Source organism: Pectinophora gossypiella, chromosome 21 (genome assembly GCF_024362695.1).
Source record: "Pectinophora gossypiella chromosome 21, ilPecGoss1.1, whole genome shotgun sequence".
Taxonomy (NCBI): Eukaryota; Metazoa; Arthropoda; class Insecta; order Lepidoptera; family Gelechiidae; genus Pectinophora; species Pectinophora gossypiella.
In genome coordinates, this window is record NC_065424.1 from 308,694 (window position 1) to 336,626 (window position 27,933).

At 38.7% G+C, this 27,933-nt stretch overlaps 2 protein-coding genes across 2 annotated transcripts in view; one reads left to right on the top strand and one right to left on the bottom strand.

The window, feature by feature from the left end:
• The window catches only part of LOC126376863 (heparan-alpha-glucosaminide N-acetyltransferase-like), a 28,338-nt gene extending 14,013 nt beyond the window's left edge, over nucleotides 1-14,325 (bottom strand). The window contains exon 1 of the mRNA XM_050024417.1: nucleotides 13,943-14,325. Coding sequence (XP_049880374.1) covers nucleotides 13,943-14,192 — 250 coding nt within the window. The 5' untranslated portion in view covers nucleotides 14,193-14,325. The remainder of the gene's footprint in view (nucleotides 1-13,942) is intronic.
• Nucleotides 14,326-14,481: 156 nt separating this feature from the next.
• Nucleotides 14,482-26,861, top strand: LOC126376862 (glucose-6-phosphate isomerase-like). Its single transcript, XM_050024416.1, has 12 exons — nucleotides 14,482-14,696; nucleotides 15,781-15,920; nucleotides 16,721-16,889; nucleotides 17,083-17,191; nucleotides 17,716-17,880; nucleotides 18,361-18,473; nucleotides 19,322-19,448; nucleotides 19,920-20,014; nucleotides 20,398-20,556; nucleotides 21,337-21,469; nucleotides 22,661-22,802; nucleotides 23,306-26,861. Exons 1-12 carry the CDS (start codon nucleotides 14,482-14,484, stop codon nucleotides 23,491-23,493), a joined length of 1,755 nt encoding a protein of 584 aa, XP_049880373.1. The 3' UTR covers nucleotides 23,494-26,861.
• Nucleotides 26,862-27,933: the final 1,072 nt, after the last annotated feature.

Sequence of the window (27,933 nt, forward strand, 5' to 3'; positions counted from 1 at the left end):
CTCACAACCTACACAATAGAAGAAGATCGGGGTAAGCAGAGACTCATAACTAGTTATAAGTTGGCTATTTAGAACTATAGCCCCAGCCCGGACACACCGTACAAAAATTTCGTTCTTACCGCATGCCGCCTAACGCGTAAGTGCGAGCGAGACAAACATACCGCGCGTGCTCCCTTACTCCTTAGCGGGAGCGGCTTATGGCCATTTAGACTACGGGCTAAGTAGTTAATGCCATGGAAGGAAAACTTACAATAAGTCAGATTGGTGCGGGGCGGAGACTGTCCGTTCTATGTACGTATTATTCTATGCTACAGCCAGGAAGAATTGAAACGCACAATAAAGGGCATATGGACCATTTGACCAACCATCCAAACCCCTTAGCAACCATGCTGTTGGAAACCAGCAAGAGAATGGATGTTCTTGGGCACTAATAATTATGGACGATAGTGACATTGGTTGCTTTACTTCTAACAAATGAGTAATATTGCATTAAATGTGATTAAAATTTTGCGACTGATTACAGATAAAAAAAACAGAAATAAAATGCTACAGGCATGTTTTAAAAGTAAATATAGTGAACCAAATCTAAATATATAAAAGGAGAAACTGACTGACTGACATATCAACGCACAGCCTAACGGCTAAACGTAGGCACTTGAAATTTGGAAGGGACGTAGCTTAGGTACCGTAGAGGTGCACTAAGAAAGGAATCCCCGAAATTCCCACGAGAACTGGAATTAGCAGGAAAATCCTTTTGTATGAAAAATCTAAACCACTTAAGTTAGACGCTTGAAATTTGGCATGCAGGTACCTTAGTAAACTTAAAGCTTAGTTGCAACAGGATATTGCAAAATTCCCACGGGAACGGGAGTTAGCAGGAAAAAACATTTGTATGAAAAAATCTAAACCGCGTAAGATACGAGTAGATGTTTTCAATCTAGCATGCATGCATACCTTAGTAAATATAAAGTTTAGTTATGGCTGTATTTTGAAAAATGGGAGTTAGAGGGAAAAAAATGTTGTATCAAAAAAATCTAAACTGCATAAGTTAGATGCTTGAAATTTCACATGCACTCCCAAACACACACAAAGATCTCTATTTTATAAGACGCCACGCGGACGAAGTCGCGGGCAGAAGCTAGTAACTAACATAAAGGTGTATTTGAATATTTAAAATACAGCACAGGAAATATAAAATACACAAACAAAAGAGAAATAGCAACTTAGTTGCAGTTTAGGACATAAACAAGATTGCTATTTTGTTTAGGACCTCAACTGAGCTGTCCTAAACCATCACAAGAGATCATGAGTTCGCAAACAAATACGCCCCTTATTGACAAACAGTAAGAAGTATGTTTGTTTATTAGTGTGTTACATATGCCTACTATAAGACTATTGCCGACGCAGCAAACCCTTCGTTAGCGTTAACATCTAGATTGAGGACAAGCGACGACACGTTCCGCAGACTCAATATTATTTCCCCACTATTTCGACATTTACTTTTTGATGTATAATTTTAGATTGTCACTACTTATTCTTGTATCGAACAAGTTAGGTTCTTTTAGTTTTAATTAATATAAGTTTAAATATTGTAATTTCAATTACTGAAATTAAATAGTTTTATAAATCATTTCGGTTTTTTTTCGATCCTCCGGCAGCAGCCTACGTAATTGGCGCAGTCGGTAGGATACTCACGAGTAGATCCGTGGGCACCATAACTCTTCGCACATCAAGAGTGATCGCCGCAAATCTCTCGGGTAGCTATTGAGCTCCGTTCCTGAGTATCCTGAATCTACGAACCAGCTGCCGCCAAGAGGAGAATCCAGACTTCGATTCAAGAGAGGAACCAGAGATGAGATATATGTGAGTACACTTGAACTGTTCTCGTGTTGCTTGCTATTTTTACCCCCTAGTTCTCTTTAGTTTTACACAATTTTTCATCCATCGAAAAATTCCTTCCCGCGGGAACCTGCATCTCGACAGGCTCGCCGCCACGTAGTAGATAGTAATAGGATAATAAATCTAAATTCATTAGGTAAGGATATAAAAATGGCAGTCGATAGAGATAATGTCTACAAAGCACTGCGCATGGTCCCGGAGTTTGATGGGAACCCGAATGTGCTCACAAGATTCATTAGAATCTGTGATCAGATAGTAATCGAATATATGAGCAATGATCCAGGTAGTGAATTAACTAACTCGTGTGTATTAAACGGAATACTTAATAAAATCACCGGTTCCGCAGCAAGCATTATCAACTCCAATGGGATTCCTGATAATTGGTTGGGTATTCGTACGGCGTTAGTTAATAATTTTTCGGATCAACGTGACGAGACAGCACTGTACAATGACCTCTCATTAGCAACGCAGGGTAATAGAACACCGCAGGAATTTTACGCGGAATGCCAAACCTTATTCAGCACGATAATGACTTACGTGACATTACATGACTCTATACAGACGACTATTGAGGCAAAGCGAACTTTATATAAGAAGGTCGCTATGCAGGCATTTGTTCGAGGGTTGAAAGAACCCTTAGGGTCCCGAATACGGTGTATGCGTCCCGAGACCATCGAGAAAGCTCTCGAGTATGTGCAGGACGAACTTAACGCTATGTATTTGCAACAGCGTAGTGATGTACCAAGGTCCCAATACAAGCAGTCCACCCCGTCTAATCAGAATTACCAAGCGCCGCCAATACCATTCAACTGGCCAGCCCCTATGGCACAACGCGCTATGCCACCCGCGCCTCAGCCGTTTAAATTCCACGTTCCACCAAATCAGCCGCAACTTCGTATGCCTACTCGTACGCAACAAATGTTCCGCGCTCTACCACCTAATTACAACCCCAATAGTAACGTGTTCCGGTTACCACCCAAAAATCATTCACCGCAAAACTTTCCTAAACCCATGAGTGGTGTACAGCATTTCGCCCCTAAACAGTTACCCCATACTATGATGACAGGACATGATTGGCGTAAATCAGGCAATCCACCACCAACAAGTTATTTTAAAACCCGCGAAATGAACATGAATGAGTGTGCAAGTCCCGACGATTCATATTACAATTCCGAGTACTACTGCGAACCTGAGTACGTTTACTACGCGGATTACGATAATACTTATCCTGTTGAATATGACACCAGTGCATATCGTTGCGATACGACAGACAATCAGCTGAGCGATGAAGGTCAACCACAGCCAGGCACCAGCCAGGTTGAGCAGGATTTTCAGACGGCTTCGATATTAAAAAAGCCAAAATAGAATTAAACTTGCAAACTCAACGTCAACTGCCGTACATAAAAATTTCAAATCCACCACTTAAACTTTTAATAGATACCGGTGCAAATCAATCTTTTATTAGTCCCGAAGCTGTTGAAAAATACTTTTCGCAGTTTCCTCTCAACTACGATCCCTTTGAAGTTACGAATGTTCACGCCACAAGTAGGAACGACTATTCTATCACGTTACCTTGTTTCACCGAGTTCAATGACAACGATAGTATCAAGTTATTTGTATACCGTTTTCATGACTACTTTGATGGACTTATAGGATTGGACTTACTGACGACTTGGGAAGCAAAAATTGACTTAAAGCACGGTAATTTAGTTACGCGATCTGCTATAAATCCAATAAGAATGTACAATTCACATAATGTTAACCTTTATGAGGATATCATCCCCGCCGGTACTTCCAAATTGATTCGAATCCCCATTGATGCACCCGACGGTGACGTCATCATCCCACAGCAGGTAATTTGTAACTGTATGATTTACGAGTGTCTAACTACTGTATCTAATAACCGTGGCTATTTAGAAGTCGAAAATACAACGTCAAACGACATTATATTTTCACTCGATCACCCCGCCCGAGCCGAGTTGTTCAACGTAGAGTGCACGCGCACCACACAAGCTATGTTGCGCGAGCAGGACGTGGTATCGCGATTGCGTACGGACCATCTTAACGAAGAGGAAAAAGCTAATCTCACTACTCTTTGTTCCCGTTACGCAGACGTTTTTTATATCGATGGTGAAGCCCTAACTTTCACCAATAAAATTAAACATCGCATTAGAACAACTGACGAGGTCCCCGTGTACACGAAAAGCTATCGCTACCCATTCGTTCACCGACAGGAAGTTAGAGATCAGATAGCTAAGATGTTAGACCAGGGTATTATACGACCATCGGACTCTGCCTGGAGCTCACCCATCTGGGTAGTACCCAAGAAAGCGGATGCTTCTGGTAAGCAAAAATGGCGTCTAGTAGTCGATTTTCGTAAACTTAACGAAAAGACTATAGATGATAAGTACCCGATACCCAACATTGCCGATGTCCTTGACAAGCTAGGGAAATGCCAGTACTTTACTACCTTAGACTTGGCAAGTGGTTTCTATCAGGTAGAAATGGACCCGCAGGACATCCCCAAGACAGCCTTTAACGTCGAGCATGGTCATTTCGAATTTCTTCGAATGCCTATGGGACTTAAAAACTCGCCTTCCACCTTCCAACGAGTTATGGATAATGTCCTTAGAGGTCTTCAAAACGAGATATGCCTTGTCTACCTTGACGACATCATTGTGTTCAGCACATCCCTTCAGGAACACATGATTAACCTGGAAAAGGTTTTCCAACGCCTTCGAGAATCCAATTTTAAGATCCAAATGGATAAATCGGAATTCCTTAAACTTGAAACGGCTTATTTAGGTCATATCATCAGTAGTGATGGCATAAAACCTAACCCGGACAAGATTTCAGCCATACAGAGCTATCCAATCCCAAAAACCCCCAAGGAAATTAAGCAGTTCCTAGGTCTTCTCGGTTATTACCGTAAATTCATCCCCGACTTTGCTCGCATAACAAAACCTTTTACCCAATGTTTAAAAAAAGGTAGAAAAATCACGTTAGACTCCGACTATGTTAACTGCTTCGAGAGATGTAGAACTCTTCTCACTAATGACCCCATACTTCAGTACCCTGACTTCAATAAGGAGTTTATACTGACCACAGATGCTTCAAACGTAGCTATTGGAGCTATATTATCCCAAGGGCCTATAGGATCGGACAAGCCCGTGTGCTACGCTTCTCGCACTCTTAACGAGAGCGAAATGAATTATAGTACCATCGAGAAAGAACTTCTTGCCATAGTTTGGGCTACAAAGTACTTCCGACCATATCTCTTTGGACGTAAGTTTAGGATACTGACTGACCACAAACCACTCCAGTGGATGATGAATTTAAAAGAACCAAATTCACGTCTAACTAGATGGCGACTAAGACTTAGTGAGTACGACTTCACAGTTGTATACAAGAAAGGCAAGCACAATACTAATGCCGACGCCCTTTCTCGTATTGAGATCCATAATGAGGAGGTTGAGTCCTTAATTAAGGAAATTGAGGAGCTCAGTTCACTCCTAGGCAACCCTTCTGAAAAACCACCGACTCTAGCTGACTCATCGACTAACACCGTACATACTGCTAACGAACATCCCATCCTAGAAGTCCCAATTACAGACGAACCCCTTAATAAGTTTCACCGACAAATCCGTTTCACTGTAGTTAGTGACGTTAAACGTAAACCGGTAATGACTAAGCCATTCGACACTCACACGAGTGTAGCTGTTCAATTGTCCGAATCAAATCTAGAGAACGATGTAGTTAACGCTATAAAAGAATATGTCAACCCTAAAGTCAAAACCGCAATCTTAATAAATCCACCCTTAGCCATGTACTCTATCATCCCGATCATCCAGGACAAGTTCAAAAGTTCTTCTATGAACCTTGTTTTATCCAAGGTTGAACTGGAGAACGTCAAGGAATATCTTCGCCAACAAGATATAATTCGCCATTACCATGACGGTAAGACTAACCACCGCGGCATTCACGAGTGTTATCTCGCTCTATCACGAAGATATTTCTGGCCTAAAATGAAGGAGCACATAACTAAATTTATTAACGAATGTACAACATGTGGACAAGCTAAATACGATAGGAATCCCATTAGACCACAATTTAATCTGGTACCTCCAGCTACAAAACCGTTTGAGATAATTCACATGGATTTATTCACTGTGCAAAGTGAAAAATACGTAACTTTCATCGATGTTTTCACGAAGTACGGACAAGCGTACCATTTACGTGACGGCACAGCTGTTAGTATCTTGCAAGCGTTACTGATATACTGTACTCATCACGGTCTCCCTATGACTATAATAACTGACAATGGAACTGAATTCACCAACCAACTTTTCTCTGAATTTACCCGACTTCATAAGATAAATCATCATAAAGCTCTTGCCCACTCCCCAAATGACAATGGTAACATAGAGCGTTTCCACTTGACTGTACTTGAACACCTCAGAATATTAAAATTGCAACATAAGGACGAGCCAATTGTCAATCTTATGCCATATGCAATTATCGCTTACAATAGCTCTATACACTCTTTTACTAAATGCAGACCGTTTGACTTGCTGACTGGACATTTTGACGCACGTGATACCCTCGACATGGATCTTACGCAACACTTATTGCAACAGTACACGCAAAATCATAAAGAGCAAATGGAAAAAGTGTATGAAATAGTTAACGAATCTTCACTTGCTAATCGTACCGCGTTAATAGAGAGCCGCAATAAAGACCGCGAGCCCGAAGTAGAATATTCACCGCAACAACAAGTTTTTATTAAAAATCCTTTCGCGAGCCGACAAAAAACCGCACCGCGTTATACCCAGGACACTGTTCTCGCCGACTTACCCATACATATTTATACCTCGAAGAAACGTGGCCCCGTGGCTAAATCGCGCCTGAAACGTGTTCCTAAATTGTTACAGAATTCCGCTGTTACTGGTGATCCGTCTGACTCGACCTCAAGAGATAAGACTTGAAAGCCTTGACGATGGACCTGGACTTTTACCTTACAAACTTGGAGCTACTAGACTGACAACCCATTACCATACTTTCCTTCAATACGTACAACTGGACGAGATTGAAAACAAAATTAATCTGTTACAGACTCAATTACTTACCTACAATTCGCGACTTAGTAACGACACTTACCTTCTATACGAGTTACAAATAACTTATCTTACGAGTAAGCTTGGCAAAGTATTAAGTCAGTTAAGATCATTAGAACCAAACCGCGCTAAAAGAGGTCTTGTAGACAGCCTGGGCTCTGTAATAAAAAGTATATCTGGTAACTTAGACTACACTGACGCTTTGAAATATAATAACGCTATCAATTACTTACAGAAAAATCAAGATAAAGTTGTATCCGAGTTAAATAATCACGTTAGTTTGAGTAAAGAATGGATGTCACGACACAGCAGTGCATTAGCCCAGCTGATTGAGAACCAAAATAAAATTAATGCCACTTTAGAGTTACTTTTGGACAAGGAAAACTATAGAGAAAGTAGTTTAATTAAATATGCGAAATTTTAGAAATAGTCACTGAAAATGTAGAGGACCTTATGTCAGAAATAATTAGGTTGGAAAATACGTTAGCTTTTATTCGTGCCTCTAGCACGCATCATTCTATGATAGATGTAGAAGTGTTAGAAACTATGATACGTAAATTAAAATTAATTTATAATAAAGATCAAATTTTAAACTTAGAATTGAGAGAATATTACGATATGATTAAACCTGGGTTTTATTACATAGATAGGCAAATAGTTATCATTTTTAGATTCCCTATAGTTTCAAAAAGTACTTATGACTTGTATAGACTCTCTATAGTGCCTAATAAAAAGCACTTAGCTCTCATCCCCTCTTATCCTTTCATAGCAATCAATACTGAGAATAAGTTCGTGTACATAGAGGCAGAATGCCCGAAGTTAAATAACTGGTATCTCTGCGAGGAGAACATTAACCACCAGATTCGCACCAAGTCTGACTGTATACAACATCTCATTACTAATCAAGCTCTGGAGAATTCCTGCCAATTTACAGAGGTATCACTATCCAGAGAAGCCATGGAGAAGCTCGATGACCAGCACTACGTCGTGTCCTTCCCACAACCCACGAAAGTACGCCTAACCTGCGGAAGAGAAGACATCAACTCACTGCAGGGAAGTTATCTCGCTACTATCCCCGTCAACTGCTACCTGCGAACACCGGAGTTCACTATTACCAATGATAACGATGAGATAAAAGGCCAGCCTCTGAAACTTATGAAGATACCATATGATGAAGAAAAACGCCCTACCACTACATCTCATATTAATCTCCACTCTATTAATCTCAAGGGATTGCATGAGATAGAAGATAGGATCATGATGGAGGCTCCTCTTCAACTGGAACGAGCGCAACCAAACGCCCTGTATCACACCACCATACCCTTCTACATCGTGATATTAAGTGCAGGCGCACTCACCCTCTACATCGTGTTACGTCGCTACCGGCTATGGCATCATAAGACGATTGAGGATCCAGCATCGCCAGCCCCTGGACGACATATTTATGAAAAACCTGGAAATAAGAAACAACTTCAAACCCTGGAGAACGTCCCCGCAACATTTTCACTGAACGTACTAAAATAGTTGCTCATCTTAGGGGGGAGGTGTTACATATGCCTACTATAAGACTATTGCCGACGCAGCAAACCCTTCGTTAGCGTTAACATCTAGATTGAGGACAAGCGACGACACGTTCCGCAGACTCAATATTATTTCCCCACTATTTCGACATTTACTTTTTGATGTATAATTTTAGATTGTCACTACTTATTCTTGTATCGAACAAGTTAGGTTCTTTTAGTTTTAATTAATATAAGTTTAAATATTGTAATTTCAATTACTGAAATTAAATAGTTTTATAAATCATTTCGGTTTTTTTTCGATCCTCCGGCAGCAGCCTACGTAATTAGTGAAATGGTTTTATTTACATTTAACAATAACACATACAGTGCTCCATTGCCCTACATTCTTAGATTCCTATATCTACATTGATATAATGAACCCAATTCATATTGTTTTAGTTGTCAAGTGGAACGGAAAAATATTTTTAATGAGCAATAGTGTTTGATTACTTTAATGAATCATAAATACTTGTTATCCATTTTTATATACAGTCGTACCGGTCATAATAGCCAAAGCTTACATTATTTATACTATTACTATATTACTAAATAATTTCAATGGCTGGAAACACTAAGACCTGGACCAGATTAGCGCACGACAAAGAAGGGGGAGGCCTTTGCCCGATGGCACACAGATTTGGTTAAGGAAAATCTTTAAAATCTAACTTCTATTTCTGATATAAGGCTATAGATAGATAAATAAATAAATAAAATCACTAAATTGTATAACAATATTTTATGTTTTTTAAAGAATGTCTAGGTCCCTGTGATGAGGTTTTTCTTGCAGCTTCTTTGCCCCAGCTATATATATAGGTTGTGAGAAGATGCAGTAGCAGTAGTTTTAGGCTGATAAGACATTTGTTATGTAAAAAATGATGATTTAAGTGTAACTATGCTACCTACTGAATAAAGATATTTTTGAATTTTGAATTTGAATTTACATATAAATATTGAAACGGCTAATACATATGGGTTAACCTATCACAATAAAGGCTGTCCAACAATGGAAGGACAAGCCTCACTCATCATCATCGACAGTCCAAGGACTGATTGCAAGTTTATATATAACATAAACTGCCTATATACGTCCCACTGCTGGGCACAGGCCTCCCCTCAATCAACCGGAGGGGGTATGGAGCATACTCCACCACGTTTATATATATAAAAAAAATATAATTAAAATCACATAAAGCAGTGGAAACTAGTTCAGTATATGACTTCAATATTGTAAAGGATAATAAAGATTACAGCTAAGTGCTTCTTTATCTAATTATTGCCCTGTAGCTTGACCTTAGGAGAGAGTGCATGTTTCTTATAATATTGGATTAACTTCCGTGAACTTTATGGGCTGCATCAGCTATTAACAGTACAGTGGAATTTCCTTAAAACATTATGTCATATGTGCTGTTCCTTTGTCCATATAAGGTTCATCATATCCATCTTAGGACTTCAATACAATACACTATTTGTCTCTCTCTTGTTTGTCACTCATACTTGTTTGCTAGTTCTTGGATCATAATGTTTTAGGTTATCTGAGTTGTCCGTTACAGGTGCTATGTCATCTGCAAATCTCAGGTGGTTAATTTTTTCTACATCAATTCAAATTCAAATTTATTCAAATTCAAAAATATCTTTATTCAGTAGGTAACATAGTTACACTTTGAATCGTCAATTTTACATAACAAACGTCTCATCCGCCTAAAACTACTGCAGCTTCTCACAACCTGTATAGCCGGGGAAAAGAAGCTGCAAGAAAAACCTCGGCACAGGGCCCTAGACGTTCTTTAAAAAAATAAAAATAAACATAAAATATTGGTATACAATTGAGTAATTTAGCTGCCTAATATCGGTTCTCAGACAGTTAATCCCATGCATTCATATCTTCTAAATAATCACTAACTTTATAATAACCTTTTTTGTAAAGTTTTTGTTTAACTACTGTCTTAAAACAGTTGAAAGGCAAATTCTGAATGTCAATGGGAATCTTATTGTAAAAACGTATACATTGCCCCTTAAAAGATTTAGTAATGTTTATATCCATGTCCTCCCAATGAATTGGGTTTATTCCCATTGGCCACCACCCTGTTTACCACCACTGGTGGCCCGTGACACACGACATTAAATATTTTCCCATCCGCCACCAGTGGTGTTCTACGGGAACAATCTTTTTAGGGTATACCCATTGGCCACCACTCTTGGCCACCACTGGTGGCTAGTGACACTACATTAAATTACATTCCCATTGGCCACCTTGATAACTGAGATATATTATTAATTATTTAGTATTACTAATATATAAAAAAAACAAATATTCTTGTTTTAAAATCAACATTTATATTATTAATTATTAGCACAGTTTGAATCAAATTATAATTAAATATAGTATTGTAAATATTGCTATAAACAAAAAGTTAAAAAATATATTCATTGTTACTACACTCTGACTATTAGGAACTTTCTATTGCTGATTATTGTTTAAATTTGTATGTAGATGAAACATAGATAAGTATAAAACAATTGTTGTAAAACATGTGATTTAAACTGTGATGATAACAATTTTAAATTGGTCCTATTTACAAATCAATGTATGTATTATAATTCAATTTTATTTTAATTTTTAAAAGTCTATTCGTTGTTGATTCTGTGACTATTAAGAACTATCTATTATTGATTATTGTTTAAACTTGTATGTACATGAAACATAGATATAAGTATCAAATAATTGTTGTAAAACATGTGATTTAAGCTGTGATAGTAATAATTTTAATTTGGTCCTATTTACAAATCATTGTATCATACATGTGATTTAAGCTGTGATAATAATAATTTTAATTTGGTTCTATTTACAAATCATTGTATCATACATAATTATTTTTTAACTTTTTGTTTATAGCAATATTTACAATACTATATTTAATTATAATTTGATTCAAACTGTGCTAATAATTAATAATATAAATGTTATTTTAAAACAAGAATATTTGTGTTTTTAATATATTAGTAATACTAAATAATTAATAATATATCTCAGTTATCAAGGTGGCCAATGGGAATGTAATTTAATGTAGTGTCACTAGCCACCAGTGGTGGCCAAGAGTGGTGGCCAATGGGTATACCCTAAAAAGATTGTTCCCGTAGACCACCACTGGTGGCGGATGGGAAAATATTTAATGTCGTGTGTCACGGGCCACCAGTGGTGGTAAACAGGGTGGTGGCCAATGGGAATAAACCTTTACCACCACTGGTGGCCCGTGACACACGACATTAAATATTTTCCCATCCGCCACCAGTGGTGGTCTACGGGAACAATCTTTTTAGGGTATACCCATTGGCCACCACTCTTGGCCACCACTGGTGGCTAGTGACACTACATTAAATTACATTCCCATTGGCCACCTTGATAACTGAGATATATTATTAATTATTTAGTATTACTAATATATTAAAAACACAAATATTCTTGTTTTAAAATAACATTTATATTATTAATTATTAGCACAGTTTGAATCAAATTATAATTAAATATAGTATTGTAAATATTGCTATAAACAAAAAGTTAAAAAATAATTATGTATGATACAATGATTTGTAAATAGAACCAAATTAAAATTATTATTATCACAGCTTAAATCACATGTATGATACAATGATTTGTAAATAGGACCAAATTAAAATTATTACTATCACAGCTTAAATCACATGTTTTACAACAATTATTTGATACTTATATCTATGTTTCATGTACATACAAGTTTAAACAATAATCAATAATAGATAGTTCTTAATAGTCACAGAATCAACAACGAATAGACTTTTAAAAATTAAAATAAAATTGAATTATAATACATACATTGATTTGTAAATAGGACCAATTTAAAATTGTTATCATCACAGTTTAAATCACATGTTTTACAACAATTGTTTTATACTTATCTATGTTTCATCTACATACAAATTTAAACAATAATCAGCAATAGAAAGTTCCTAATAGTCAGAGTGTAGTAACAATGAATATATTTTTTAACTTTTTGTTTATAGCAATATTTACAATACTATATTTAATTATAATTTGATTCAAACTGTGCTAATAATTAATAATATAAATGTTGATTTTAAAACAAGAATATTTGTTTTTTTTATATATTAGTAATACTAAATAATTAATAATATATCTCAGTTATCAAGGTGGCCAATGGGAATGTAATTTAATGTAGTGTCACTAGCCACCAGTGGTGGCCAAGAGTGGTGGCCAATGGGTATACCCTAAAAAGATTGTTCCCGTAGACCACCACTGGTGGCGGATGGGAAAATATTTAATGTCGTGTGTCACGGGCCACCAGTGGTGGTAAACAGGGTGGTGGCCAATGGGAATAAACCGTGGTAAACAGGGTGGTGGCCAATGGGAATAAACCATGAATTGTCCTGAAGAGTTCTTCTAGAACCAATGTGAAAATTTTTGGTGACAATGGGTCGCCCTGTCTTACTCCTCTTTTGGTTGGAATTACAGACATTGGTAAAAAGGGCAGTATTTTAAACTTTGTATCAAGAACTGTAATTTTTTTTCTGATTATTTGTGGCTCTGCCCACCTCATTAGGGATTACGGGTGTGAGTTTATACATGTATGCCATATGTTGGGTATTAGAGGGTAGCTGTAGAAACAATTTTATTTATTAATAGGCACACACATCAGATGGATTAAAAAGGCCACATCAAAGCAATTCATCTAGAAAAGCGATATTCCTATTTGACATTTGTTTGCATTGCACACTTACTTTTATATGCATTTTTATTTGTTTAGATGAATTGCTTCGATGTGGCTTTTTGTTAACCCCCCAGGTAACAATCAATATTACATTCACCCTCATATCTACCCCTCGATGAAAAAAAATTAAACTACATTATGATCTAAAGTAGTTTTGAAATAATCATTAATATAATAAATAGAATTATGTAAATAATTATAAAAATATAATGTTATAATTTTATTTCCTCATAACTCTTGATTTCCTTTACGTAAAGGAGTCTATTCAACATTTCAGAGGAGATCTAAATACCTACAAATAATAGAACTACAAAATTGAGAAAGGTTTAACACTGAGATCTTAATACCATAAACATTCAAATGGAATTATGGATGGAAAGTACTAGCCGAGTGTCTGAGTCATAGTTAGAAATACATATTTAGTAAAATTACTGAAGCAGTTTGATACTGATATTAATTATGTTAATAATCAAAGATAAACACAGTGATTAATTTGCAATGTAAATAGCCTTCCACAACGGTGTCAATTCGATAATGTTTATAAGACGACACTATAAAACACCCAAACAAAGGAACAATGAGTAAACATATTGGCTATACTAACCATTGCATATCTGTCCATTGCCATTTTTCACAGCATAGTGGACAGGGCTCAAAGTCTTCAAGACTATTTCTCCGGTGGTCTCCAAAGTCTTCGTTAGCACCAACTTGCATCCTTCACATTCCTCATACTGGCTCCAGAAAGTAACTGTCTCACTCGTGATCACTTCCAAACACGCTTCGTCATAAAGCAAAGTACCATTTCTACAGTCTCTCACAAACGCACCAACGTTCTCAAACTTGCCGAGAGACATTTTGCAGCGCACTACATGGATTTTATCGAATTATTCACCGAAACGACAATGCACACGCAAAATAAATGCACAAATCACAAATTGCAAAAACAAATCTAGTTAGAATCTGTCAAATGTGAGTGATTCATCTGTGAATGAATGAGACGAACGAATGATATTGATATTTTGTTGTCGAGTCGAGGAAAAGACAGACAGCCAGCACTAGCACTATTCGTCCCAATGGTCCAAATCTAGCACTCTCTAGCAGAAACAAAACGCGAATAACCTTCAAACGCCTTTGAAATATGAAATGTCAAAAAGACGTTTCTTATCATTGATAGTGCAGTTTCGATCGTGCCGCATCAAAGAAACCCGGTTACTTTCTCTCGCCACCATGGAACAGAAGACTAATTTGAAACAAGACCCAGCTTACCAAAAACTTCAAGACTTCTATGGCTTGAATTCTGAGAAGATCAACATTCAACAACTTTTCCAACAAGACCCGGACCGGTTCAATAAGTTCAGGTATTTTTCGTGTTTACTTTCAATCATTTAAAATAAATTCGTTTTTTTGCAAGTATAATTGAGTATAATTATGATTTTATTTATTTGACGTAACATTTTTTAAGTAGCATTCAGATTACACGTAGTTTTGTAAAGTTATATCATCAAAGTTTTCGACTTTCGTGTACTTGTAAAGGTCAAAGCTTTCGGTAGTTTAACGCTATCTATCTTGCCTTTCAAACTTATCGATGTGGCACCGAATTGACTTCAATTACTTCCAATGAATTCTGTCATGTAATCTTTAATGATCATTTGGTAGATGTAAGTACCTCACACGATTTTGTTGGAGATCAGAAATTCAATCATTACTTCAATTTAAGTAGATTATATGCCTATTTAGTATTTATGTATGTGTATATATAATTTTTGCTATAAGTTTTTGTATATTTTTTACAGGAATATTACACAGTTATTACTCATGATACATTACCAGAATATAGTTTAAAACTCAAGTCATCATTATTAATTTCAGAGCCACGCTTTTGTTGGTGCAGCATTCTCCATTCTTGTCTACCAAAGGCCAATTCTTTCACTTCCTTATAAGACACAACATTCAACTTCACTTTAATCTGTTCCACGGTAGCTCTTCTTTTTAATAAAAGTGTGAGAGGCATAAATGCGAGAACTGGTATGATAATAGAGGCAGATGGAATGAAAGTGTAGCGCAGTGTAGGGCCCTGTTGCGGGCAGAATAGATACGTATGATATGTCTGTAGAATTAATAAACAATCTTGTGCGGTATGGGCACAAGGAAAAAAATAGTAGTAAAGGACATAATCAGTAACATGCATTTATTTAATAAAAATGCAAAAGTATTTTTATTTAAAACTGGCTTGGGGATAACATTTCTTTGAGAAAATATCTAATGGAATTTACAAAAATGGGTGTGGTTATACTATACTCGTATGTATTTGTACAACCAATACATCAACTTAATTATAAAGACTTATAGGGCACTGCTTGCCTTAGGGTTTGTGGTGTGGTTAGGGTTAGGGCAAGTGGTTTCTTATGTCAGGTCATTGACTCCACCTATGTATTATTTCAGCCTCCGCATACCAACTCCAAATGATGGTGAAATCCTGCTGGACTATTCCAAGAACCGCGTGGACGGTGCCGTCATGGCGCTGCTCCACAACCTGGCAAGGAACCGCGGCGTCGAGAAAGCCAGGGATGCCATGTTCTCAGGTACCTGTATTTTTTTTAATTTATTTATTTTGGTTTACTAACAGTCACTTACTCTAAAATATTATAATACATTTCAAATCTTAAAAGCTGAATGTAGTGACTAATTATAAGTAAACACAGCATGCAATTGTGTAGATATAAAAAAGTGGGTACCTATACTTAAGACTTAAGTATTATTTATTATTGACATATTAAAATGATTGTTTTAATATATGTATATGACACTCACATCGGTAACTGTATTGTGAAAAAAGTTCCACCTGTGCTAATAGGCGCATGGGACAGATCGGTCCCCGCGACACGGCAACCACGGCGCGTGCGGCGCGAATTAAGTCGAGGGTTTCGACCAATAGACGCAACGAGTGCTATCTACGTGGACAGACGTAGTACGGTCATGGTGCGTTTGTCGCGAGGGCTGAATAGCACAGTCACAATACAGATTTGTTTGGACAAGAATGCTTTTAGCGATAACGCCGCATTTGCTGTAAGTTTTTTAATGTGTTTGCAATAGACGATTTATTTTGTAATACAATATTAGTCGGCGTCGGTGAGATCGGCTTTTTATCGAAAAAATATTTGTATGCAGTGTCTTACGAAAAGTAATGATAAAATTGAGTACCAGTTACAGAATAGATAAAAAATCTATGCGGTCGCTATTAGACCTTTTTATTTATGGGTGAATATCAAAATGTGCCAAGTTTGGTGGCGAACTTTCATATTATTTTTTCGTGCAAAATTGGGTAAAAACGTTCACCACCTAACTTGAAATTTTGATATTCATCCTTATTCTTTCTATCCAGGCCAGAAGATAAACTTCACGGAAGACCGTGCGGTGCTGCACATTGCGCTGCGCAACCGCCAGAACCGGCCCATCGAGGTGGCCGGGAAGGATGTCATGCCCGACGTCAACGCGGTCCTGGCGCACATGAAGGAGTTCAGTCAGCAGGTCATCTCCGGGGAGTGGAAGGGGTAAGTTGTACCACAAACCATACTTTTAATGTTTATTTAAAAAAAAAAGAACGTCAAAGGCCCTGTGCCGAGGTTTTCCTTGCAGCTTCTTTTCCCCGGCTATACAGGTTGTTAGAAGCTGGAGTAGTTTTAGGCGGATGAGACGTTCGTTATAAGTGTAACTATGTTACCAAAATATTTTTTCTTTTACCAGGTACACTGGCAAGCAGATCACTGACGTGATCAACATCGGTATCGGCGGCTCAGACCTGGGTCCGCTCATGGTCACCGAAGCGCTGAAACCCTACGCCAACCATCTGAAGGTATGCCGTCATGGGCGCTTCTTTCCCATTGCCATAGAATAACGCTCGCTCTCTCTCTCTCTTTCCCTCTCCACCCCGTACCAATTCATATCAGGCACCGACCTCACCCCCTCACAAATGTCAAATTGCAATATTGCTTTTGAAGATGAATTGCTTCGATGTGATCTTTTTAGACCCCTTGCCGGGTCTGCATGACAACCGCGTCGCGCGCGGCGCGAATTATATCGAGGCCTTCGACCAATAGCCGTTTGACGTCCATCTACGTAGACAGCATTCGTATTGTTTATTTGGTCCGAGCGCTCGATATAATTCGCGCCGCGCGCGGCGCGGTTGTCATGCGGACCCGGCTGGTGACCTATTATACAGATACGAATACTCTTGTATCTAGTTTCAAACATTCAAACATGAATTATTGACATTTACATTAAAACATTGTTTAGTTTTAAAATCTTAAAACTATTTGTAGGAAAAATATATTAAAAAATAAAACATAATTATGATTATACTTTTTCATTCGCTCTCAGGTACACTTCGTGTCGAATATCGACGGCACCCACTTGGCCGAGGTTCTCAAGAAGTTAAACCCGGAGACGGCGCTGTTCATCATCGCCTCCAAGACCTTCACCACCCAGGAGACCATAACTAATGCCACTTCGGCCAAGACCTGGTTCCTTGAAGCTGCTAAGGATGTGAGTATATTTTATCTCGACGTATCTGAGTTTTAGGGTTCCGAACCTCAAACAGAACCCGTATAGTCCTTCCGTATGTCTGGCGCCACTAGGGCTGTCAGGTGTCTGGCTTTAGCCGGACATGTTTGCGAATATTTGCGTGTTAGGATTAACATTAACAGCCTATATACGTCCCACTGCAGGGCACAGACCTCCCCACAATCAACCGGAGGGGGTATGGAGCATACTCCACCACGCTGCTCCAATGCGGGTTGGTTTGGTCGGGTTGGTGCGTGTTAGGCTTGTCCGACTTTTATAGCAAAATGTCCGGTCTTCGAATTTGATATTGATAGACAAGAATGGAGAATGCTACACCGACAAGAGTGTGGCTCTTCAATTAGTGATGAATTAACAATAACGTAACAAACTAACAATGAATACAACCTGAGAAATGTCAAGTGTTTTTGTGCAATAAAATATAATTTGGAATGTGTTTCCCAGCCGTCTGCGGTGGCGAAGCACTTCGTCGCGTTGTCCACGAACGGCGAGAAGGTGACGGCCTTCGGGATCGACTCCAAGAACATGTTCGGTTTCTGGGACTGGGTTGGTGGAAGGTGCGTAATGTTAATTGTAGTTTGACAACTCTTAAACGTGTCGTCCTTCACTTACAATAAACGCAAGACGGAGATAGCGCTACTTTTAGTCCTGTCATTGCTGTTGGAAAATATAACAGATTCTTTATTGCTAAAAATACGTCTTGTTTATATAACGTCACGTAAAAACCACGTAAGCGCGGACACTAACTTAACGTAATTGTAGTTTGACAGCTCTTAAACTAGTGCCGTCCTTCACTTACAGTAAGCGCAAGAAAGAGATAGAACTACTTTCAGTCCTGTCAAATTAATAGGTAGTTTCCAATTAGTCAAATCAGTTACTTTTTACTAAACGTCAAAACACGAAATGACTATGGAATTTGTATGAAAAAGCAAACTGTGACGTCATAGAAAAAAGTGATAAAATGTCAGGCTTATTATTACGTTGTCCTTGATTAAAATTAATAAATAAGTTAAATAGAAAAAAGAAAATGTTTTTCGTTAGTTTTAGATCTATCTTTATTTAGTAATCAGAATTTCATAATATATTTTGAACCTAGTACACAACCCGATTTAAATTGTATTTAATATTTTAATTATGTTATATTAACTACTATTACACAAACCTCGGTGAAGTGTGGGTAAGGTTAGTTACTTATTTCATCTTGGGTTTGCCTCTGACCACCTCTTTGGGATATAGTCGTGAGCTTATGTTACATACATAAACTCACGCCTATTTCCCACCGGGGTAAGCAGAGACTATCGAGCGGGGTAAGCTTATGTTTTTTTAACTGCTTAGTTCGTAAACACATACACATTAGGGATTGTTTGTATGTACTTATGGTTACCGTTTTTTTTTTGTCTCTCAGGTATTCCCTGTGGTCGGCGATCGGTCTTTCCATCTCCCTGTACGTCGGCTTCGATAATTTCGAGAAGCTTCTAGAAGGAGCCTTCTTCATGGACCAGCATTTCGCCACTGCGCCGTTGGAGCAGAATGTAAGTTTTTTATTAAGAACACATACGTCATCATCATCATCATCACCAGCCCATTAACGTCCCCACTGCTGGGGCACGGGCCTTCCCTACGGATGGAAACAGGGAGATCGGGCCTTAAACCATCACGCGGGCCCAGTGCGGATTGGTGGTTATTAACGACTGCTCATGCACCCGGGACCAACGGCTTAACGTGCCTTCCGAAGCACGGAGGAGCTCGAGAAATGTTAGCTGTCACTTTTGAGTATACGTTGTTTTATTGTACCATGATTTAAATATTCTAAAACAGCTATCCCACATCGTCTCTCCCTTTTACTCTCCATTCAATCATACCTCCCGTTCTTCCACTCTGTTCAATCACATCCGTCTTGACTCATTTCCTTTCTCTTTCACACACGTATCCTGCATCTTTGTCTACCTCGTTTAAATTCCATCATCTTACTCTCTCTTACCTACATTTTATTTTATCTGTAGGCGCCTGTGATCCTGGCATTGCTCGGAATCTGGTACAGCAACTTCCACGGCGCGGAGACACACGCGCTTCTGCCCTACGACCAGTATCTGCACAGGTAAGCTGCTACTCACACATTAAAATATCTTTATTCATTAGGTAACATACACACACATTACACCCACCCACACAGACACTACACCCCCCCCCACACACACACACACTACCCCTTCCCCCCACACACCCACTCACACTACAACCCCCCCCCCCCCCACACACACACACATACACTACACCCACACACAAACACATACCCACTACACCCCTCCCACACATATATTACACCCCCACACACACACTACACTCCCCCCCCCCACACACACACTACACACCCACATTACACTTTGATTCGTCAATTTTATTAACTACCTTACCCTACCCTACTTTTCAAATCCGCTAAAAAGGTGATATTACAGAGTTTTCAAATAAACTTTTCGCTAGATTCGCGGCATACTTCCAACAAGGCGACATGGAGAGTAACGGCAAGTACGTGACGCGGTCTGGCCAGCAGGTGGACTACAGCACCGGGCCCATCGTGTGGGGCGAGCCCGGCACCAACGGACAGCACGCCTTCTACCAGCTCATACACCAGGGCACCAGGTAATGACCAAAGCAGAACAAAATAACACTCAGTATCATGCCTGAGGAGCTCGGTGGCGCAGCGGTAAACGCGCTCGGTCTGCGATTGTTGAAGTTAAGCAACTTTCGCAAAGGCCGGTCATAGAATGGGTGACCACAAAAAAAAAGTTTTCATCTCGAGCTCCTCCGTGCTTCGGAAGGCACGTTAAGCCGTTGGTCCCGGCTGCATTAGCAGTCGTTAATAACCACCAATCCCCACTGGGCCCGCGTGATGGTTTAAGGCCCGATCTCCCTATCCATCCATAGGGAAGGCCCGTGCCCCAGCAGTGGGGACGTTTATGGGCTGATGATGATGATGATCATCCCTGCGAGTATGATCCACTAATGTAAAGGGGAAAATACCCCCTATTCCCATTACTTTTACCGAGTTTTCCCTTCGCTTCGTCCTTCATTATGCGCACTGCTAGAGAGTGGAATTCTTTGCCGTCTTCTGTATTTCCGAATGCATATAACCCGGGTGCTTTCAAGGCTAGAGTGAACAGGCACCTTCTGGGCGAGCTCCATCTTAGGCCTCGTCAATGCCTTCGGGCAAGTCTGGGGCCAAGAGCAAACCCATCAAAGGTAAAAAAGAGTAGTCCTACCAGTTGAACTTTTCGGAATTTGCACCAATAACAAAATCATGAATGATCTTTTTTTTTTGACGTGACTTATTGTAGGTTTGCCGCAGATGGCATTAACTACTTGGCCGGACAAATGGGGAGCGCTGAAGGCTCTCACCCGGTCATGAATGATCTCTTTCAGACTGATCCCCTGCGACTTCATTGCGCCCGCGCAGACCCACAACTCCATTTCTGGCGGCGTGCACCACAAGATCCTGTTAGCCAACTTCCTCGCGCAGACCGAAGCCTTGATGAAGGGCAAGACTGCTGATGAGGTAAACATACATAATATCACGTCTATTTCCCGTTGGGGTAGGCAGAGGCCACGGAATTCCACTTACTACGATCTTGATACGCCTTATTCGCTTTCTCCACTCTCATCAACATTATTTAATAAATTTTTAGATACAGTTAAACATGATATACGAAAACCAGGTATGCTCAAAAGTGACAGCTAACATTTCAAGGTTAGCCCAGCTGACGTCATCCCACCCTTTTTTTCAGTTTTGTACTGTACTAAACATGATAATGTACTTTGCAATTCGTTATAATAATAATAATAATGACCCCATCGCCCCCTGGTGAATTTATCAGCGAACCTGGTGAATTCATCAGTGCAGTCAGTCTCCGCAGGCCAGCTTGTGGCGAGCTGTTGGTGAGTGACGACACCACGGAGCTGAGATCCCCCGAGAGTCGGTCAGGCCCTCCGTCTCCGACTTGCCTTCACTGGCCGGCCGGAGTGGACCCCAGCGGGGGCCGCAGGACTCTCACCTCTGGCTTGCCTTCATTGGCCGGCCAGAGTGGGGCGTTAGAGCTATACGCTCGCAGGGTGGAAGTGAAAGATGCATAAGTCGCGAGTTGGTGAGGCGGAAACCGCCTCGCAGAAAGCGGTGTACACCTCTCGACACCCTGAGCTGCTCATAACCATGTTGCTGCCTTGCCGTCCAGTCGCGTCGGCTAGATAGGTGGCCCATCCAGTGAGTGGCGAGTCGCCGCCTGTTCATTTATCCATGTTTACCAACATTGGTCGAGCAGGCTCCATAGTCCCCCATAGCTCCAGTATCCCGGTCCACTAACCCCCAACCCAATAGCCCAGTTCCCTTTGTTCCCATAATCTGCAATAGTCCTACACGAACCGGGGATTGTCTTTGGGTGCACTCCCATAGTGCATACAGGGATAATCGCCGGTTGGTGTCACACCACATTTAGATTAAACTGTCTTAAGGGGCCTCTACGTGTTGGCTTCGGCCCCACGCACGCCTTCCAAAAGTCCGGGCCTCCATAGGCCCGAGATATGAAAAAGACATACAATAATAATAATAAAATAATACCCTGCGTAGCCATTGCGTAAAAAATAAATTACCCACGACCAATGTTTTTATATTAACTTTGCAAGGCCATTTTGAACTTTTAGTAAAAGATTTACTTACAGTTTTTATGATTTTTATATATGTTACAATTTTCAGGCGAAGGCGGAGTTAGAGAAGTCCGGCATGGCGCCGGAGGCTGTGGCCAAGATCCTCCCGCACAAGGTGTTCAAGGGCAACCGGCCTACCAACTCCATCGTCGTGAAGAAAGTCACGCCCTTCACTCTTGGCGCGCTTATTGGTAAGTACAAAAAAGCACAATATTCAGCAATATTTAATGTCTTGTTTGAGGTTTACGCGGTTATTATCATGATTGGGTAGTTTCCTAGGTCACAAATAAATTATGAAATTCTGATTAATAAATAAAGACAGATCTAAAAGTGACTAAAAACGTTTTCTTTTATCTATTTAACTTATTTATGAATTTAAATTAAGAATATGTGCGACATTTTGTCACGTTTTTCTATGACGTCACAGGATGCTTTTTCATACAAATTCCATAGTGTTTTGACGTTTAGTAAAAAGTAGTTGATTTGACTAATTGGAAACTACCCTATTAGCTCGACAGGACTAAAATTAGCTCTATCTCTTTCTTGCGCTTATTGTAAGTGAAGGACGGCACGTTTAAGAGCTGTCAAACAAAAATTAGGTTAACTTAGCGTCATCCGTCCGCGCTTATATATGCGACGTTATATAAACAAGACGTATTTTTAGCAATAAAGAATCTGTCATATTTCCCAACAGCAATGTACGAGCACAAAATCTTCACCCAAGGCGTGATCTGGGACATAAACTCGTTCGACCAGTGGGGCGTGGAGCTCGGTAAGCAGCTGGCGAAGGCTATCGAGCCTGAACTCCAGGACAACAAGCCTGTCACCAGCCACGACGGCTCCACCAACGGGCTTATTAACTTCTTGAAGCAAAACTTCTAAGCTATACCCTCTTGCGTTAATAGCATGGTGCTGACAGCTGACAGAATAAATTAGTACATTGTTTACCGTGAAAATAGTGATCGATTACCAAGTAGGGTAGCCTTAATATATCTGAGTTGGGAATTTATACTACACCTAAAAGGAAAAGGGCTAAAATTGTTGTAACCCTTATCCATTTTCATATTGAAAATTCGTATAATACAATATGGCGTCCGCGCGCAATTGTCATTGCTTTAAATTTATTCTTTTTAGTTTTTTTTAAATACCATTCAGCCACGTCACGCCTCCTACTAGTAACACAGCCACAAACCTGTTTGTATTTTGACATGTCCCAAAATTTAATTTTAGAATGCGGAATGGTATTTATTTTCATAGGGGCTTATTTTGACATCACAGTAATGTCGTACTTTCTGCCCCTTTAAAAAAAATTTTTTGGGGCCGTCCATTAATCATGTGATATTTTTTTTGGCATTTTTATCTTATTATTTTTTGGTCTCTCTTGCACTAGATTGTAATCTATCTTTCGGTCCTGCTCTCATAAGCACCATGCTAGAGCGAACTTAGTTGGGAAATGGTCTTTATGTAAACGTTATTTAGAATGAAGAATAATGTATTTTGGAACCTAACTCTCGAAGTAAGATCTGATTGTTTGCGTTTTATTTTGGGCTCTAAGGTCGATCGCACTTTGGTCGCTTTTTAGTTTCGTACGAATTTATCTCGCGAGAACGCGTACGAACTAGAGGTGCCGATCGATAGTTGAGCAATAGTAAGAATATCGATAATTTAATCGATAGTGTTGATAGTTACCGATATTATCGAACCGCACAGAAACAGAACAATCGATATTTATTACGCGATATAATAACCTCAAACTAACGAGTTTTGTATCTGTGAGCATCAACAGTATTCCACTATTTCCACTCCGACAATGCTAATGTCAGGTTTCGAGTTATCGATAGTTTTGTTATTATTAATTCAGGTAGGTTTTCAATTTTGGCAAATATTTCACAGAATTTCCGACATTTTTATGTCAAATCCTGTCTTAATTATTATTTCTAAGGTTCCGCTTGTATTTAAATATTGAAGACGTAACACTGCAGTATTTTAAGACCATATTTTTCAATAACTTAAACTTTATTATGCTATACATTCAATAATTTTTAGAGATGCTTTTGTTAATAATGAAGTCGTTTCGTGTATACTTTGATAGCAATGTACGTATGTGTGGTAAGAGATCAAATTATGAAAATATTTATTTATTAATAAGAAAAAGTGGAAAAAAAGAATTAATATCACTGCCTAATGAAAATTATCGGCGAAATAAAGGGCATTGAACATTTCACTATGGAGGCTGGCATAGCCTGGTGGCGCCACCTAGCGGATTTTTTAAAACTGCGGCGCACGATGAAACCTGTGCATATCGATAGGGGGCACTTTTCTGAACAAAAAAGCTTTAATGAACCTATGCTCTAAAGCGTCACGTTTTCAAGATATTTAGCTTGAAAGTTCCGAAAAGTGTTGTATGAACAAATCGATTTTACTTTTATATGCAATTGGAATATAGTGACTAAGTGATTATGCATGGAATATTAGTGTTTAATATACCACATATTTACTTTATTGAAAAATAAATAAATAGAAAATAGGTAAAATAAATATCTATAACTTACTTTTATGTGTAACTTAAAAGAAATCCATAAACGCGTCGTGAGATGTACAGCTCATGACTTATTCTCGTGGTAATCACGCTCAAAGTTATTTGCTATGATTGTCTAACAATTTCACACTTTTAGAGTTTTTATGTTTATTCAATGAAAGGCAGCTTAAATGTCTAATCACAGTGAAAGCAGGTGGGGTGTGAAAATTCGCTTTTAGGACTACTTTACTTTACAGCAGTGTATGGAACATACCTAGTTCGTATAGACACACCAACGGGGTGTGTGCCTTCAATGCAACGGGACCTTAAGCTGTTTAGTTCATAACAATCATATTACATGAACACATTGTTCAATTATTCATCGATTTTCTTAGTTGTGTTTTTATAAGTATGAAATAAAACATCGTAAAAGTAGTCATATAGTTATTTATATTTTGCTTAAAATGAAATCAATACTAATTGTTATTGAATACATACAGTGTATATACTTATAACAAATAGGCTTTTTTTATACAAATTCGTACCTATTAGGATAATGAATATCAGTCTTCTTGAATAATCAATCTTCTTCTTCATCAGAAATAATAACTTGATCTAAAAAGGCAGCAGGGGGTTGAATTGCTTGGTGCCGAGCCCATCCCATATACCAAACTATGCACATGACATGAGCACAGCACCCGAGTGTCCGTTTTCCAACTATACAGCTGCAATAGTGACCGACAAGTTTATTTCTGTTTTTCAAACTATTATTTAGCAAGATATATACAAAATAAATTCTGTTGCTCTGGTGCCTCGAGAGTATTTTAGCTCTTGTCAGCCAAGGATCACAAACTACTATGTTGTATTGATTTAAATTATAGTCAACTTCAAAATCTTCATACACTTCAATGAAAAACGTTCCGTTTTCTTTTAGGTGTTCGCCATAGTAGCTTACCACATTATCAACAGATCCTCATATGATAAGATGGGAAACTGTTGAAAGCCTTCACTTGAGTTCATAGCTTGGAAAGCGGCTCTGCGTTGATTTAAATTGTTTTGTATTACAAACTCGCACAGATAGTTTGGGGCGTCGTGCTTAAGGTATATATCGTTGATTATTTCATTTACGAGTGGGTGATCTGTCACCCGTTTTCCAAAGGCATTTATTAGGGCGCAAGCAATCCTCACTTCCTCTTTTAAATGTGGCATATTCGGTATTGCGTAGTTAGCTGGAAACGATAAGAATACTGTTCCATCAATAATGAAGTAAGTACGTCACATTTAGACTGCGTTTCCACCAGTAACATGCTAGATGCTACGTTGCATACCCTACAATCGGGTTCATTGTGCCGATCAGAATCAGACCCAATTATCTGATTGGTGGATATTAAACCTAGCAACGTAGCACATGTCAGATGAAAAAACAGCCTTACCGTTGTGCTTGCATTAATATGAACTGATTACTCTCTACTGTTACAAAAAATGCAAATATCATTTATTATACATAATTAAGTGGTAATAGTTGGCTATAAAATCTATTGAAAGCGTAAGTCTGGTACACAAGTGATACGCTTGGCGTAAGAGCTATCTCTGGCTAATTATAATAGAGATAAGTTGACGACTTTCTGTTAAAAATGTTTTGCGTTGATTACACTCCGTCTAAGACGCTACATAATGAGAGCTTCGATAAAGTAGGATATATATTATTTTCATACACGAATTTTTTTTCATATGACATTTCGATTATGAAAAGCACGATTGAGAAACGAGCCGAATTATACATTGTCATTTTATGTATTATACTGACCAGGGACTATAATATAGATACCAGATACACTGCATACTGAGATTTTTAATTTTTGCAATGTTCAAATAAGATTACTTAGCTCTCGATCGTCAAATAAGTGGCGAGCATAATTCAGGATGTTGGGGTGCCTAGCAATATAATCTTCATTTGTCAAGTAAGACTATATAGGACGCCGAGATCTTCGGCGCGGGCCACGAACAGTGCTTACACCACAACAAAAAACATTGCTTGGCACCAACATGACTGGACATCTTGCCAAGACAACAACAACAAATTCAACAATAACACTAACAAAGTCAACAAAAATACTAACAAACTCAAGAGGAATATTAACAAACTCAACAGTGGTAACAAATACAACAGAATGAACAGGATAGAGTCTCAGAACAGAGAAAAGCGCGTGCGCACGTTGAAGATGAAAGTGGCAAACTGACTGAAAGTTCACCCGGCTGCCAATCGTCCTATTGTATTTATTGTATGATGTTGTCTCACTCACACTTATTGTATGGCTATTCGCTATCCTTGTTGATTCCGCCGAAATAATAGAAATTCGTGCAACTTTAAACAAAGGACCTCCATTTTCGTAGTTCCTGGAATTAAACGAGAAAGCAAAATGGCAGTTAATAAGTACACCATTTTGTTTCTCTTACACAGATTTCTTAAACTTCGAGAATTCTGCTTTTTAACGAGTACTAATGATGCCGCACTAAACGCATTGCGTTTATAAAAATGTAAACTTTATTTTATATTTCATTAGATCCTATCGTTGTGTCAAGTAAAATCAAGTTAAGGAGTAAATGACGCCTATATCATACATAACACAAACTGATAAACTCAGTTTGCAATTAGTAACCTTAGATAAGGTGTGCACAGTTAAGTACCTATGTACTTCCTATATAATGTAGCAAAGACAAAAACCATTAATGTTGTTGCAAGTATTTATTAATTTCATTTTTTCAATAGGATAAATATGTTGTATATTAAATAATGTTTCATG